Source organism: Leopardus geoffroyi, chromosome E2 (assembly GCF_018350155.1).
Source record: "Leopardus geoffroyi isolate Oge1 chromosome E2, O.geoffroyi_Oge1_pat1.0, whole genome shotgun sequence".
Lineage (NCBI taxonomy): Eukaryota > Metazoa > Chordata > Mammalia > Carnivora > Felidae > Leopardus > Leopardus geoffroyi.
In genome coordinates, this window is record NC_059335.1 from 25526215 (window position 1) to 25543363 (window position 17149).

A 17149-nucleotide genomic window follows, 5' to 3' on the forward strand; every position below is an offset into this window, starting at 1 on the left:
GGATTGGTTTCTGATTTGAATAATTCTTTCCTTTCTTCATATTATCAAATAGGTTGCCTGTATCAGGTGGGAACATATTAGTAGCACAAGAGCTATCCAACTCATAAATTAAAGTGGTAAAGAATATCATGTGGTAGGTACATTTTCCCTCTTAGTTTCACATAGGGTCATATACCTGATGTAAAACTTTATACTATGTTCAGTACAAAGCAATATGAAGAAGGCCTACTTCTTCATAAAATACAAGAGGGCATACATTTGATATATGGAAAACTGGGGAAGTATAGTGTGCATTTGTTTCTTTTAGGTTGTCATAAAATTGTGATTTGTGATATCAGTGAGGCAGGAAAATGATATATGTGAAGGCAGTTCAGCAGGATCTGAATTTCAAAGAAAATAATAAATGGACGAATGGGAGGCAGATCTGTCACCAAAAAAAAAAGCCCAAAGGTGCAGGACTGTTGGAGTAATCATCGTAAGAACATCTCTCTGCATGGTGAATTTTACTTATGTGACTTTCTAAAAAAAATTTTTTTAAACGTTTATTATTGAGAGACAGAGAGACACAGAGTGTGAGCAGGAAAGGGGAAGAGAGAGGAGGAGACACAGAATCTGAAGCAGGCTCCAGGCTGTCAGCACAGAGCCCGATGCAGGGCTCGAACCCACAAACCGGGGGATCATGACCTGAGCTGAAGTTGGACACTTAATCGACTGAGCCACCCAGGCACCCCAACTTATGCGACTTTCTAAATGAAAGTTCTCCATACAATTAAAGTTGCTTTTATTTTAAGATAAAGAGAATGGGAACATTATTGATCTCAGAAGTATTACCTGCAGCTGCTTTAATCATACAGCCTTTCCTATCCACTTTTCTGCCAGAACTTATAGGTAAAATGAGTGGGTTTCATTTCAATGTTTTACAGTTCTTTGCTTGACCATGTAATGAATATGGTCAATGACAGGAAGCAAGAGGAATTGAATAATTCACAGATTAGGTAGACAATACCTAAATCACCAAGTTAATCTTAAGCCTCTGATTAATTACATCTATACTTTAAAATTTTTAAAAAACAGACTTTCTTGTTTAGAGCAGTTTTAGATTCATAGCCAAATTAAGTAGAAAGTACAGAGAGTTCTCATACATCTTCTGCATTCTCCTCCCCATAGCCTCCCCTACTATATACATTTACATTTTTATAATGATATGAAAGCAGATGGACTTGACCAGGCACTCATATACATTCATAATAGATGTGATGCATTGTCCAGATATTTTCTTCAGGACTGAGGCACTTATTCCCTGAGCTCCTCAAAGTGTTGGCTGCTGATAGCTCACAGCCGGGTTCCTACCTGGACACTGTTTTCAGCCAAAGGGAGCTGGCTCCTACTAGCTATAAGCCTTTCCTGGAGACTGCCTGCAGGCAAAGTCTGATTAAAGCAGGAATACAAACGCCTGGCTTCTCTGCCTCTATTTAAGCCATTTCTGAAGGGCCAATAGCTGTTGCTTTGGAGTTGAGTCTAAATTAAATCTCTGCATGCAAATCTCTGGGTTAGGGTCTGTTTCCACATGTCTCAAATATGTGAAGTTTCCCAACCATACACAAAATGTTGGTCTTGCAGTGCTTAACTGGGGTAGTAAAAGTATGAGACTATAACCAGAACACCTAGCTTTGTGCTGTTCCAGTACTTCATAGCTCTATGATTAGATAATTTAATTTCACTAAGCTTTAGCTTCCTCATCTTTACATGGGGGGTAATTCCTCATGAAACAAGGTTATTATGAGGACCCAAGCAGGGATACGCCCACACCCATACACAATATAATATTCTTATTATAATTTATATGAACTGGCAATTTAAAAAACTAAGCCTAATTATTTTTACACTTTGTTATTTCACTGAAGCACAGAAAGTCAATATTAAGACTACACCAAAAAAAATCATTAATTATTTACTATATGCTTGACCTTCAGTTATGTACCAGGTATACATGATGAGAGGGTTCTTGACCTTAAGGGATGCCAGTCTAGTATAGAGAGGCATTTAATATAGAGACGTGAGCTCAAGTATTATATATGCTAAAATGGCGGTAGTATGCCTTATGCCAAGAAATTATGGGAAGGTATCAGAAAAGCCTTCATAAAGGAGGTGAATCTTGAGGTGAGAATCTTTTAGACAAGGTATTTTATTCTCAGTAAAGTTTTTTGAGCACTAAAGGATACTTTAATCACTTCTAAATAATAACAACTTGAATGTAACTTATAAGTATTTTGTGAGTATCTATTATGCAGAATATTTTCACTGAAAATTTTACAACTGAGATTTGTTTACTTACTGTTATCTTACGAGGACAGTCATTAGAACACAGACCACTAAGAACTGTGGAAAAATAAAGAAAAGGCTATTACTACTATATTATTACTTTAGCTTATATTTAAAGTTAACTCTAATTTTTCCCCTATAATCTATTAACATGCTCTACTGAATCATAATCACAGGCAGAAACCAAATCAATTCCTTTAGATCTGAGTAAATCAAGTTTCTATTGTTTATTTTATACTGATATTTTAAAAGCTTTTATTAAGCAGTTAAGATGTTGCTGTTTTGTGAAATATACAGGTGAAATAATTAATTATATTTATATCATACTATACCTGCTGTTGGTTCTATTTTCCAAGTATAAGACTTAGAATCTGACAGAAGTGCTAAATGCAAACCAATTAAAATGTATGCTGAGAAAAACATTTTATATCTCATATTAGACTTTTTCCCACTTATCTAGTCAAAGTTGTTGGGTCAAAGATTTTGGGTACCCTTGATAACTATTATGGAGAACACAACTATAAAGAATTGACGGGTCTGTAACAAATACACAAAAATAATTTAATGACACATTTATTCTATGATCACCAAAAAAGAAAAGGTTAGAGTATCTGAATATTCTTTATATAAGTAACATGAGTTTTGAAATATAATTATATTACCACCTCTTCATGTGAAGTGATACCTCTATAAGAAAGTGGACATTACCACTCCTGTAACTTTATTCAACACAGTGTTGGAAGTCCTAACCTCAGCAATCAGATAACAAAAAGAAATAAAAGACATCAGGGGTGGCTCAGTCATTAAGTATCCAACTTCGGCTCAGGTCATGATCTCATGGTCCGTGAGTTCGAGCCCCATGTCAGGCTCTGTGCTGTCAGTTCAGAGCCTGGAGCTTGCAGAGGATTCTGTGTCTCCCTCTCTCTCAGCTCCTCCCCCTCCCCTGCTCTCTGTCTCTCAAAAAAATGAATAAATGTTAAAAAAATTAAAAAAAAAGAAACAGAAATAAAAGACATCCAAATTGGCAAGGAGGAAGTCAAACTTTCACTCTTCACAGATGACTGGATATTCTTTGTGGAAAACCCAAAGGATTCCACAAAAAACTGCTAGAACTGATACATGAATTCAGCAAAGTCACAGGACATAAAATCAATGCACAGAAATCAGTTGCATTTCTATACACCAAAAGAAGCAGCAGAAACAGAAATCAAGGAGTTTATCTCATTTACAATTGCACCAAAACCCATAAAATACCTAGGAATAAACCTAACTAAAGAGGTGAAAAATCTATACACTGAAAACTATAGAAAGCTTATGAAAGAAATTGAAGACGCAAAGAAATGGAAAAACATTCCACGCTCATGGACTGAAGAACAAATGCAGTTAAAATGTCGATACCACCCAAAGCAATCTACATATTCAATGCAATCCCTATCAAAATAACACCAGCATTCTTTACAGAGCTAGAACAAACAATCCTAAAATTTGTATGGAACCACAGAAGACCCTGAATAGCCAAAGCAATGTTGAAAAAGAAAACCAAAGCTGGAGGCATCACATTTCCGGACTTCAAGCTGTTTTACAAAGCTGTAATCATCAAGACAGTATGGTACTGGCACGAAAACAGACACACAGATCAATGGAACAGAAAAGAGAACCCAGAAATAGACTCACAAACATGGTCAACTAATCTTTGACAAAGCAGGAAGGTGTATCCAATGGAAAAGAGACAGTCTCTTCAGCAAATGGTGCTAGGAAAACTGGACAGCAACATGCAGAAGAATGAACCTGGACCACTTTCTTACACCATGCACAAAAATAAACTCAAAATGGATGAAAGACCTAAATGTAAGAGAGGAAACCATCAAAATCCTAGAGGAGGAAACAGGCAACAATCTCTTTGTCCTCAGTTGCAGCAACTTCTTACTTGACATGTGTCCAGAGGCAAGGGAAACAAAAGCAAAAATGAACTACTGGGACCTCATCAAAACAAAAAGCTTCTGCACAGTGAAGGAAACAATCAGCAAAACTAAAAGGCAACCGATGGAATAGGAGAAGATATTTGCAAATGACATATCAGATACAGGGTTAGTATCCAAAATCTATAAAGAATTTATCAAACTCAACACCCAAAACACAAATAATCCAGTGAAGAAATGGGCAAAAGACATAAATAGACACTTTTCCAAAGAAGACATCCAGATGGCTAATAGACACATAAAAAGATGCTCAACATCACTCATCATCAGGGAAATATAAATCAAAACCACAATGAAATACCACCTCACACATGTCAGAATGGCTAACATCAACAACTCAGGCAACAACAGATGTTGGCAAGGATGTGGAGAAAGACGAAGTGCTTTTGCACTGCTGGTGGGAATACAAACTGGTGTAGCCACTCTGGAAAGCAATATGGAGGGTCCTCAAAATTCTAAAAATAGGACTACCCTATGACTCAGCAATTGCACTACTAGGTATTAAAGGATACAAAAACACTGATTTGAAGGGGTACATGCCCCCAATGTTTATAGCAGCACTATCGACAATAGCCAAATTATGGAAAGAGCCCAAATGTCTACTGAGTGACAAATGGATAAAGAAGATGTGGTATATATATACAATGGAATGTTACGCGGCAATCAAAAAGAATGGAATCTTGCAATTTGCAACAACATGGATGGAACTAGAGTGTATTATGCTAACCAAAATAAGTCAGAGAAAGACAAATATCACAGGATTTCACTCATATGTGCAATATAAGAAACAAAACAGATGAACACAGGGGAAGGGAAACAAAAATAATATAAAAACAGAGAGGGAGACAAACCATAAGAGACTCTTAAATACAGAGAGCAAACTGAGGGTTGCTGCTTGGGTGCTGGGTGGGGTATGGGCTAAATGAGTGATGGGTACTAAGGAGGGCACTTGTTGGGTTGAGCATTGGATGTTATATGTAAGTGATAAATCACTAAATTTATTCCTGAAATCATTATTACACTATATGTTAACTAACTTGGATTTAACTTAAAAAAAAAAAAGAAAAAAAAAGAAAGTGGCCATTATGTGCTATTAAATATTCTATATGTTATGCATTAAAGAGGGATGGCATACAGTTGTGCTTGGTAAACATGAATTATTTCAATAAAAACTGTAAATTTTTCATTCAAACATATCCATAGGAAAAAGGTATGCTACTTAGGTTAGGTATATAAAGTATATATAAGGTCTATACAGTATATACAGGACACCAGAAAATAAGCATGGCATACTTCACCACAAAGAAGATACCTGTTTGTTGACTATAGTGCACTTACATGAACTACAATCTGAGGAGACAGTAAACTAAACGTTTTATATTTGGAAAACAGTTTTCATTATTTAAGTTTCTTATCATAGCACAGAGCCTGGTTCTCTTTTATTCTCAAACTTTCCACGACCTAACTTTTTCTTTGTTCCTCTCTTCCCTCAACTCCAGGCAGATATTGGTCATTCTTTTCTTCTTGTCACAAAATGATTTTCATAAACTTCATTAAAATCATTATCTTGCTGAATAGTAATTATTTTCTCACAAGTCTGTCTTTGAACTAGTATGTAAGCTCTGCATCATTTTCTCCTTATTTTCTCAGGGTCTAACCCAACATATTTGCTCAATAAGTACCTGTTGAAGGAGGAAAAATATGGATTATTCAATAAATGGTCCTGGATAGTTGGCTACTTGGTGGAAAATAAACATAGATTTTAACTCATAAAAATTATATCTGGCAAAGACACAAATAATATAAAGAACTCATTTTATTTTTTTAATTTTAGTTTTTTAAAAAATTTACACCCAAATTAGTTAGCATATAGTGCAGCAATGATTTCAGGAGTAGATTCCTTAGTGCCCTTTACCCATTTAGCCCATCCCCCCTCCCACAACCCCTCCAGTAACCCTCAGTTTGTTCTCCATATTTATGAGTCTCTTATGTTTTGCCCCTCTCCCTGTTTTTATATTATTTTGTTTCCCTTCCCTTATGTACATCTGTTTTGTCTCTTAAAGTCCTCATATGAGTGAAGTCGTATGATGTTTGTGTTTCTCTGATTGACTAATTTCACTTAGCATAATACTCTCCAGTTCCATCCACGTAATTGCAAATGGCAAGATTTCATTCTTTTTGATTGCTGAGTAACACTCCATTGTATGTATGTGCACACACACACACACACACACACCACATCTTCTTTATCCATTCATCCATCGATGGACATTTGGGCTTTTTCCATAATTTGGCTATTGTTGATAGTGCTGCTATAAACATTGGGGTGCACGTGTCCCTTTGAAACAGCACACCTTTATCCCTTGGATAAATAACTGGTAGTGCAGTTGCTGGGTCGTAGGGTAGTTCTATTTTTAGTTTTTTGAGGAACCTCCATACTGTTTTCCAGAGTGGACACACCAGCTTGCATTGCCAGCAACAATGCAAAAGAGATCCTCTTTCTCCGCATCCTCGCCAACATCTGTCGTTGCCTGAGTTGTTCATGTTAGCCATTCTGACAGGTGTGAGGTGGTATCTCATTGTGGTTTTGATTTGTATTTCCCTGATGATGAGTGAAGTTGAGCATTTTTTTCATGTGTTGGTTAGCCATCTGGATGTTTTCTTTGGAAAAGTGTCTATTCATGTTTTTTGCTCATTTCTTCACTGGATTGTTTGATTTTTGGGTGTTGAGTTTGATAAGTTCTTTAAAGATTTTAGAGAACTCTTATATTTTAATAGAAAGACAGGCCAATTAAAAATTGGGCAAAGCATCTGAATAGCCACTTTTCCAAAGTAGATACAGAGATATACAAAGCTCAGGAAAAGATGCTCAGCATCATTAGCAATCAGGGAAACCAAACCACATCCACAATGCAACGCATATTTGCAATATCCAAGAGGTGGAAGTAACCCAATAAATGTCTGACAAATAAGTGGAAATAAATAAAATGTGGTATATATACACAATGGAACCTTATTCAGCTTTAAGAAGAAATCCTGTCACATGTTACAACATGAATGAACCTTGAAGACATTATGCTAAGTGAAACAAGCCAGTCACAAAAAGACAAATACTGTATGATTCCATTACGCAAGGTATCTAACAGTGAAATTCACAGAAACAAAAAGCAGAATGGTGGCTAAGGGTGAGGAGAAGAGGGGCAGTTGATAAATGGGTATAGAGTTTCATTTGTGCAAGATGCAAAAGTTCTGGAGATCTGTTCAACAACATGAATATACTTAACACTACCAAACTGTACATTAAAAAAAGGTTAAGATAGTAAATTTTATGTTTTTTTTTTTACCACAATAAAAAAAAATGGTTAAGATGGTAACAAAACAAAATGAAATAAACTCCCAAGATACCATTTCATACTAATTAGGATGGGTACAATAAAAAAGTCAGATAATAATGTTGGTAAGGATGTAGAGAAATAGGTCCCTCAAACATTTCCGGTAGGAATGTAAAATGGTTGAGCTACTTTGGAAAACAACCTGGCAATTCCTTAAAAGGATAAACACAGAGTTCCCATTTAACCCAGCAATTCCATTCCTAGGTATATCTCAAGAGGTATTAAAATAGAGAAATGAAAACATATGTCCACATGAAAAATTGACATGAATGTTCACAGTAGTATTATTCATAATTGCCCAAAGTCATCAGCTGATGAATAAATAAGCTGTGGTATATTCATATAATTAAATATTTTTTGGCAATTAAAAGGAATAAAGTACTGATAATGCTACAATATGGATGGATCTTAAAAACAGTATGTATGGTAAGTGAACGAAGTCAGTCACAAAAGACTACACTTTATATGATTCCATTTATATGAAATGTCTGGGATAGGCAAATTTATGGACACAGAAAGTAGTGGCTGCCTAGGGCTGGGGTAGGATGGGGTGGGGATAGGGGATTGAGAGTGATTACTAAAGGGCTTCTGTGGTAATAAACATTTTTAAAATGTATTGTGGTGATGGCTGCATAATTCTGTGAATAAGCTCAAAGCCACTTAAGTGTATACTTCAAATGGGTGAATAGTATGGTACATGAATTATATCTCAAAGCTGTTACAAAATAAAAAAGACCATAAAAATTTAAAAACTAATGAAGGGGTAAACTTTCTTTTAAACATACATTACAAAGGCATACTGTTGCTCATATACAAAGACCTTCTAGGTATGAGTTCAAAGATCATAATCCAACAGAAACAAAGGATATCAAGAAGCAATATCCAGAAAGAAAATGCAAATAATCAAAAGCCATGAAAACACTCAACCTTACTAGTCAGGGGAAAAAAAAAATCAATTTTATACCTAACAGGCACAAAATAAAAGGCTGAGAAAAATGTCTGCAGGAAAACAACAAAATCAAAGACAAATGACAAACTAGGAAAAATACTTGCAACACATGTCACAAAGGATTAACTTCCCTAATATATACTATGGTGCATTTATAAATAAGACAATGAAAAAGGGTAAGGACTGTTTGTAAAAATAAAAATACAGATGGCTCTCACACATATGAAAAGATGCTGAAATTTACTCAGTATAAGAAAGACACAAAATAAAAGAGACAATACTTTCACTTACATGACTGGCAAAACTAAAAAAGTTAATAACCCGTTGGGTTGGTGAAGGTATTAGGAAATATGCATTCTTATGTACTGCAGGTAAAAGTATAAGCTGATACAATTTCTATGAAGGGACATCCTATACTATACTGTAGTGTGTGTGTGTGTATGTGTACGTGTATGTGTATGTATGTATATATATATACACATACACATTCGAGCTACAAAGTTCGAAACTGGGCAGAATTAATCTATGGTGTTGGAAATTAAAATAGTGGATACTTTTAGGTGAAGAGGGTTAGTAACTAATAAGGTGGCATGAGGAAGCTTCTGATTACTGGTTATGTGTTTCTTGATTAGGTGTAATTACATGAGTACATTTATTTTGTGAAAATTTACAGACGTGTGTACTTAGATATATTTTTCTGTATGTATATTTCAATAATATGTTTATTTAAAAGATGCACATGTTATTTTTTAATAATTCCATTTTTAGAAATTTATCCTACAGGATATTCTCTGTGGCATTATTTATAATAACAATAAGAGATTGAAATAGCCTTGATATCTACTTTAAAAGAACTCATTAAATTATGTCCTATCCATACTATGTGATACTATTCAGTAGAAATAATGAATGAATAACTGATGCTATCAGTTAAAATAATGAGGCAGCTCTAGATTATATTACTGTGGTATAATCTTTAAGATATGTTGTTAAGTGGAGAAAGTAAAGCCTAGAACAACCATTTATGTACAATAAAAGTATATACACATATAAGCTCATATACACATAAAATATCTTGGAGCGATACAAAGAACTTGTCTTTGGGAATAGGAATTGGATCATTGGGAGACAGGTTAAAGGGAGACTAATTTTTCACTATATACTCTTGTATTTTTTTCATTGTTATCATGTATTACTTATTTTAAAAACCAAATTTATTAATGAAATAAAAACTTAGAGCTCTCAGATGAATATATGCGGGACAGTGTCATATGCTGGTGGGAATATAAATGTGTGTATCTTGTGGGAATGATAATTTGGTATTATCTATTAACATTAAAAACACAGCCCCTCAGCTTATCGATTTCATGCCTGGAAACCACCTATGTGTCTGCTGAGAGGAAACATTGGGTAAACTGTGGAATATCCATAGTATTATGGAATGGCATGGAGTTATTAAAAGAGTGAAAAAAGACCTGTTAAGTCCTAACTTGAAAGGGTGTTTATACTCTCTTGCTGAGGTAAAAAAAACAAGATGCAGGGAAACATGTTTAGTAAGATTCTATTTGCAAACGTATGTGTCGGATAAATCTCACAGACATAATGCTGAGCAAAAGAAGCCAGATGCAAAGGGTACAATCCTGTATTCTTGCTTTTACGTGACATTCAGAAAAGGGAAAATCATTCTACGGTGACAGAGATCAGGACAGTGGTTATACTTTTGCAGGGGAGTACTGACTGGCTTGGAGGATCTTCTAGGGTATGGCAAATATTTTATCTTGATCTAGGTGTGGTAGAAGGGGGTATACCTATGTAAAATTTCACCAAGCTGTAGACTTTCACCATATTTCCTTAGTAACCCCATCACTATTACTTTTCTTATCACTTCACACCGACCTGACTGTATGCCAAAGTGGTTACCCTGGATCTGAATTTTTCATTATGCACATCTATTTTTTTTCCTCTGAACACTGCTGCAAAATCTGTCTTCTTAATTCACACAATTGTGTGAACAAAGGCTCTCTTTGATGAAACATGTAAAGAGTGTGATAGTTTTTTGTGTAAACTTGACCAGGCCATGGGGTGCCTAGATGATTGGCCAAAAATTATTCTAGATGTTTCTGTGAGAGAAGTTTTGTATGAGATTAACATTTAATTGGTAAAATGAGTGAAAGAGAGAGACAAGAAAAAGGAAGATGGTGGCGCAGGAGGACGCTGGGCTTACCGTGTCCTGCTGATCACTTAGATTCCACCTACACCTGCCTAAATAACCCAGAAAACCGCCAGAAGACTAGCAGAACGGATTCTCCAGAGCCAAGCACAGAGGAGAGGCCTACGGAACAGGGTAGGAAGGGCTCAGAGGTGGTGCCCGCTACATGGACTGGGGGGAGGGAGCCAGGGTGGTGGGGCAGTCTGCCGGCCAAGCAGAGGCCCCAAGTCTGGCTTGCAAAAGCGGAGGGGCCGGGTGGAGTGTGTTCTGACAGCAAGCGGGACTTAACATCTGGGAGGTTATAAGTTAACACCTCTGCTTGGAGAGCGGAAAGGCTGGAGACAACAGGAGGGAGAGCTGTTGAGCCCCAGACGACCAGAGCTCAGCTTGGCGGGGAACAAAGGTGCTCGCCAGCACCATCTCCCTCGCCCATCCCCCAGCTAAAATCCCAAAGGGAACCAGTTCCTGTCAGGGAACTTGCTTGCACTGAGCAAACACCCAACGCTGTGCTTCTGCGGATCCATCCCTCCAGTGGCGGCGGGTCTGACTCCCTCCCGGTGCCTCAGGGCCCCTCCCAAAGTGGATCACTGAAGCATAAGCGAGCTGAGCCTACCCCGCCACCCACCCCCCCCCTCCGCCCCTGTGCACCCTGCTGAACCACCCCAGCTAATATGCCAGATCCCCAGCACCACAAGTCTGGCAGTGTGCAAGTAGCCCAGATGGGCCACGCCACCCCACAGTGAATCCCGCCCCTAGGAGAGGGGAAGAGAAGGTTCACACCAGTCTGACTGTGGCCCCAGCGGTGGGTTGGGGGCAGACATCAGGTCTGAATGCGGCCCCACCCACCAATGCAAGTTATTCAAGACAGCACAGGGGAAGTGCCCTGCAGTTCTGCGCCACTCCAGGGACTATCCAAAATGACGAAACAGAAGAATTCACCTCAAAAGAATCTCCAGGAAATAGCGACAGCTAACAAGCTGATCAAAAAGGATATAACAATATAACAGAAAGTGAATTTAGAATAATACTCATAAAATTAATTGCTGGGCTTGAAAACAGTATAGAGGACAGCAGAGAATCTATTGCTACAGAGATCAAGGGACTAAGGAACAGCCAGGAAGAGCTAAAAAATGCTATCAATGAGCTGCAAAATAAAATGGAGATGACCACAGCTCGGATTGAAGAGGCAGAGGAGAGAATAGGTGAACTAGAAGATAAAATTATGGAAAAAGAAGAAGCTGAGAAAAAGAGAGATAAAAAAATCCAGGAGTATGAGGAGAAAATTAGAGAACTAAGTGATACACTAAAGAGAAATAATCTACGCATAATTGGTATTCCAGAGTAGGAAGAGAGAGGGAAAGGTGCTGAAGGTATACTTGAAGAAATAACAGCTGAGAACGTCCCTGAGGTGGGGAAGGAAAAAGGCATTGAAATCCAAGAGGCACAGAGAACTCCCTTCAGACGGAACTTGAATCGATCTTCTGCATGATATATCATAGTGAAACTGGCAAAATACAAGGATGAAGAGAAAATTCTGAAAGCAGAAAGGGATAAATGTATTCTAACATATAAAGGGAGACTGATAAGACTCATGACCGATCTCTCTACTGAAACTTGGCAGGCCAGAAAGGAATGGCAGGAAATCTTCAATGTGATTAACAGAAAAAATATGCAGCCGAGAATCCTTTATCCAGCAAGTCTGTCATTTAGAATAGAAGGAGTAAACGTCTTCCCAAACAAACAAAAACTGAAGGAATTCGTCACCACTAAACCAGCCCTACAAGAGATCCTAAGGGGGATCCTGTGAGACAAAGTACCAGAGACATCGCTACAAGCATGAAACCTACAGACATCACAATGACTCTAAACCCATATCTTTCTATAATAACACTGAACATAAATGGACTAAATGCGCCAACCAAAGACATAGGTTATCAGAATGGATAAAAAAAAACAAGACCCATTTATTTGCTGTCTACAAGAGACTCATTTTAGACCTGAGGACACCTTCAGATTGAAAGGGAGGGGATGGAGAACTATTTATCATGCTACTGGAAGTCAAAAGAAAGCTGGAGTAGCCATACTTATATCAGACAAACTAGACTTAAATTAAAGGCTGAAACAAGAGATGGAGAAGGGCATTATATAATAATTACAGGGTCTATCCATCAGGAAGAGCTAACAATTATAAATGTCTATGTGCCGAATACGGGAGCCCCCAAATATATAAAACAATTACTCACATACATAAGCAACCTTATTAATAAGAATGTGGGAATTGCAGGGGACCTTAATACCCCACTCACAGCAATGGATAGATCATCTAGACACATGGTCAATAAAGAACAAGGGCCCTGAATGATACATTGGATCAGATGGACTTGACAGATATATTTAGAACTCTGCATCCCAAAGCAACAGAATATACTTTCTTCTCGAGTGCGCATGGAACATTCTCCAAGATAGATCACATATGGGGTCACAAAACAGCCCTTCATAAGTATACAAGAATTGAGATCATACCATGTATACTTTCAGACAACAATGCTATGAAGCTTGAAATCAACCACAGGAAAAAGTCTGGAAAGCCTCCAAAAGCATGGATGTTAAAGAATACCCTACTAAAGAATGAATGGGTCAACCAGGCAATTAGAAAAGAAATTAAAAAATACATGGAAACAAATGAAAATGAAAATACAACAATCCAAACGCTTTGGGATGCAGAAAAGGCAGTCCTGGGAGGAAAATACATTGCAATCCAGGCCTATCTCAAGAACAAGAAAAATCCCAAATACAAAATCTAACAGCACACCTAAAGGAAATAGAAGCAGAACAGCAAAGACAGCCTAAACCCAGAGGAAGAAGAGAAATAATAAAGATCAGAGCAGAAATAAACAATATAGAATCTAAAAAAACTGTAGAGAAGATCAACGAAACCAAGAGTTGATGTTTTGAAAAAATAAACAAAATTGACAAACCTCTGCCAGGCTTCTCAAATAGGAAAGGGATATGACCCAAATAGATAAAATCATGAATGAAAATGGAATTATTACATCCAATCCCTCAGAAATACAAGCAATTATCAGGGAATACTATGAAAAATTATATGCCAACAAACTGGACAACCTGGAAGAAATGGACAAATTCCTAAGCACCCACACACTTCCAAAACTCAATCAGGAGGAAATAGAAAGCTTGAACAGACCCATAACCAGTGAGGAAATGAAATCAGTTATTAAAACTCTCCCAACAAAGAAGAGTCCAGGACCAGATAGCTTCCCTGGGAAATTCTAACAGACAGTTAAAGCAGAGATAATACCTATTCTTCTCAAGCTGTTCCAAAAAATCAAAAGGGAAGGAAAATTTCCAGACTCACTCTATGAATCCAGCATTCCTTTGATTCCCAAACCAGACAGAAACTCAGCAAAAAAGAGAACTACAGGCCAATATCCCTAATGAATATGGATGTAAAAATCCTCAATAAGATACTAGCAAATCGAATTCAGCAGCATATAAAAAGAATTATTCACCATGATCAAGTGGGATTCATTCCTGGGATGCAGGGCTGGTTCAACATTCGCAAATCAATCAACGTGATACATCACATTAATAAAAGAAAAGAACCATATGATCCTGTCAATCGATGCAGAAAAAGCATTTGACAAAATTCAGCATTCTTTCTTAATAAAAACCCTCGAGAAAGTCGGGATAGAAGGAACATACTTAAACATCATGAAGCCATTTATGACAAGCCCACAGCTAACATCATCCTCAATGGGGAAAAACTGAGAGTTTTCCCCCTGAGATCAGGAACACGACAGGGATGTCTACTCTCACCGCTGTTGTTTAACATAGTGTTGGAAGTTCTAGCATCAGCAATCAGACAACAAAAGGAAATCAAAGGCATCAAAATTGGCAAAGATGAAGTTAAGCTTTCACTTTTTGCAGATGACATGATATTATACATGGAAAATCCGAGAGACTCCACCAAAAGTCTGCTAGAACTGGTACATGAATTTAGCAAAGTTGCAGGATACAAAATCAATGTACAGAAATCAGTTGCATTCTTATACACTCATAATGAAGCAACAGAAAGACAAGTCAAGAAACCGATCCCATTCACAATTGCACCAAGAAGCATAAAATACCTAGGGATAAATCTAACCAAAGATGTAAAAGATCTGTATGTTGAAAACTGTAGAAAGCTAATGAAGGAAATTGAAGAAGACATAAAGAAATGGGAAAACATTCCGTGCTTATGGATTGGAAGAATAAATAATGTCAAAATGTCAATACTACCCAAAGTTATCTACACATTCAATGCAATTCCAATCAAAATTGCACCAGCATTCTTCTCGAAGCTAGAACAAGCAATCCTAAAATTCATATGGAACCATAAAAGGCCCCGAATAGCCAAAGTAATTTTGAAGAAGACCAAAGCAGGAGGCATCACAATCCCAGACTTTAGCCTCTACTACAAAGCTGTCATCATCAAGACAGCATGGTATTGGCACAAAAACAGACACATAGACCAATGGAATAGAATAGAAACCCCAGAACTAGACCCACAAACGTATGGCCAACTCATCTTTGACAAAGCAGGAAAGAATATCTAATGGAAAAAAGACAGTCTCTTTAACAAATGGTGCTGGGAGAACTGGACAGCAACATGCAGAAGGATGAAACTAGACCACTTTCTCACACCATTCTCAAAAATAAACTCAAAATGGATAAAGGACCTGAAGGTGAGACAGGAAACCATCAAAACCCTAGAGGAGAAAGCAGGAAAAGACCTCTCTGATCTCAGCCACAGCAATTTCTTACTTGACATATCCCCAAAGGCAAGGGAATTAAAAGCAAAAGTGAACTACTGGGACCTTATGAAGATAAAAAGCTTCTGCACAGCAAAGGAAACAATCAAAATAAAAGGCAACCAACGGAATGGGAAAAGATATTTGCAAATGACATATTGGATAAAGGGCCAGTATCCAAAATCTATAAAGAGCTCACCAAACTCCACACCCGAAAAACAAATAATCCAGTGAAGAAGTGGGTAGAAAGCATGAATAGACACTTGTCTAAAGAAGACATCTGGATGGCCAACAGGCACATGAAAAGATGCTCAACGTCGCTCCTCAGCAGGGAAATACAAATCAAAACCATACTCAGATATCACCTTACGCCAGTCAGAGTGGCCAAAATGAACAAATCAGGAGACTATAGATGCTGGAGAGGATGTGGAAAAACGGGAACCCTCTTGCACTGTTGGTGGGAATGCAAATTGGTACAGCCACTCTGGAAAACAGTGTGGAGGTTCCTCAAAAAATTAAAAATAGACCTACCCTATGACCCAGCAGTAGCACTGCTAGGGATTTACCCAAGGGATACAGGAGTACTGATGTATAGGGGCACTTGTACCCCAATGTTTATAGCAGCACTCTCAACAATAGCCAAATGATGGAAAGAGTCTAAATGTCCATCAACTGATGAATGGATAAGGAAATTGTGGTTTATATACACAATGGAGTACTACATGGCAATGAGAAAGAATGAAATATGGCCCTTTGTAGCAACATGGATGGAACTGGAGAGTGTTATGCTAAGTGAAATAAGCCATACAGAGAAAGACAGATATCATATGTTTTCACTCTTATGTGGATCCTGAGAAACTTAACAGAAACCCATGGGGGAGGGGAAGACAAAAAAAAAAAAAAGAGGTTACAGTGGAAGAGAGCCAAAGCATAAGAGACTCTTAAAAACTGAGAACAAACTGAGGGTTGATGGGGGGTGGGAGGGAGGGGAGGGTGGGTGATGGGTATTGAGGAGGGCACCTTTTGGGATGAGCACTGGGTGTTGTATGGAAACCAATTTGACAATAAATTTCATATATTGAAAAAAAAATAGTGAAAGAGAGTGTTCTTCATACTGTGGATGGGCTCCACCCAATCAGTTGAAGGCCTGAATAGAACAAAAGTCTGACCCTCTCCTAAGTAAGAAGTCTCCCAACAGACAGCCTATACACTAGAACATGAGGTTTTCCAGGGACCCCTGGGTGGCTCAGTCAGTTAAGCATCCAACTTCAGCTCAGGTCATGATCTCACGGTTCGTGGGTTGGAGCCCCACATCTGAGCTATCTGTGCTGATGGCTCCGAGCTTGGAGCCTGCCTCAGACTCTGTGTCTTCCTCTCTCTTTGCCCCTCCCCCATTCACATTCTGTCTCTCTCTTTGTAAAAAATTAACATTTAAGAAAAAAAAAGAACATGAGGTTTTCCTGCCTGACGAACTGGGACACTGGTTT

The 17149-nt window shown here is 37.7% G+C and overlaps 1 protein-coding gene across 2 annotated transcripts in view; it reads right to left on the bottom strand.

Annotated features, from left to right (window-relative positions):
* ITFG1 (integrin alpha FG-GAP repeat containing 1) overlaps window positions 1–17149 on the bottom strand; it is a 347243-nt gene that overhangs the window by 83619 nt on the left and 246475 nt on the right. For both annotated transcript variants that reach the window (XM_045442649.1, XM_045442650.1), the window contains one exon: window positions 2336–2379. In XM_045442649.1, coding sequence (XP_045298605.1) covers window positions 2336–2379 — 44 coding nt within the window. The remainder of the gene's footprint in view (window positions 1–2335; window positions 2380–17149) is intronic.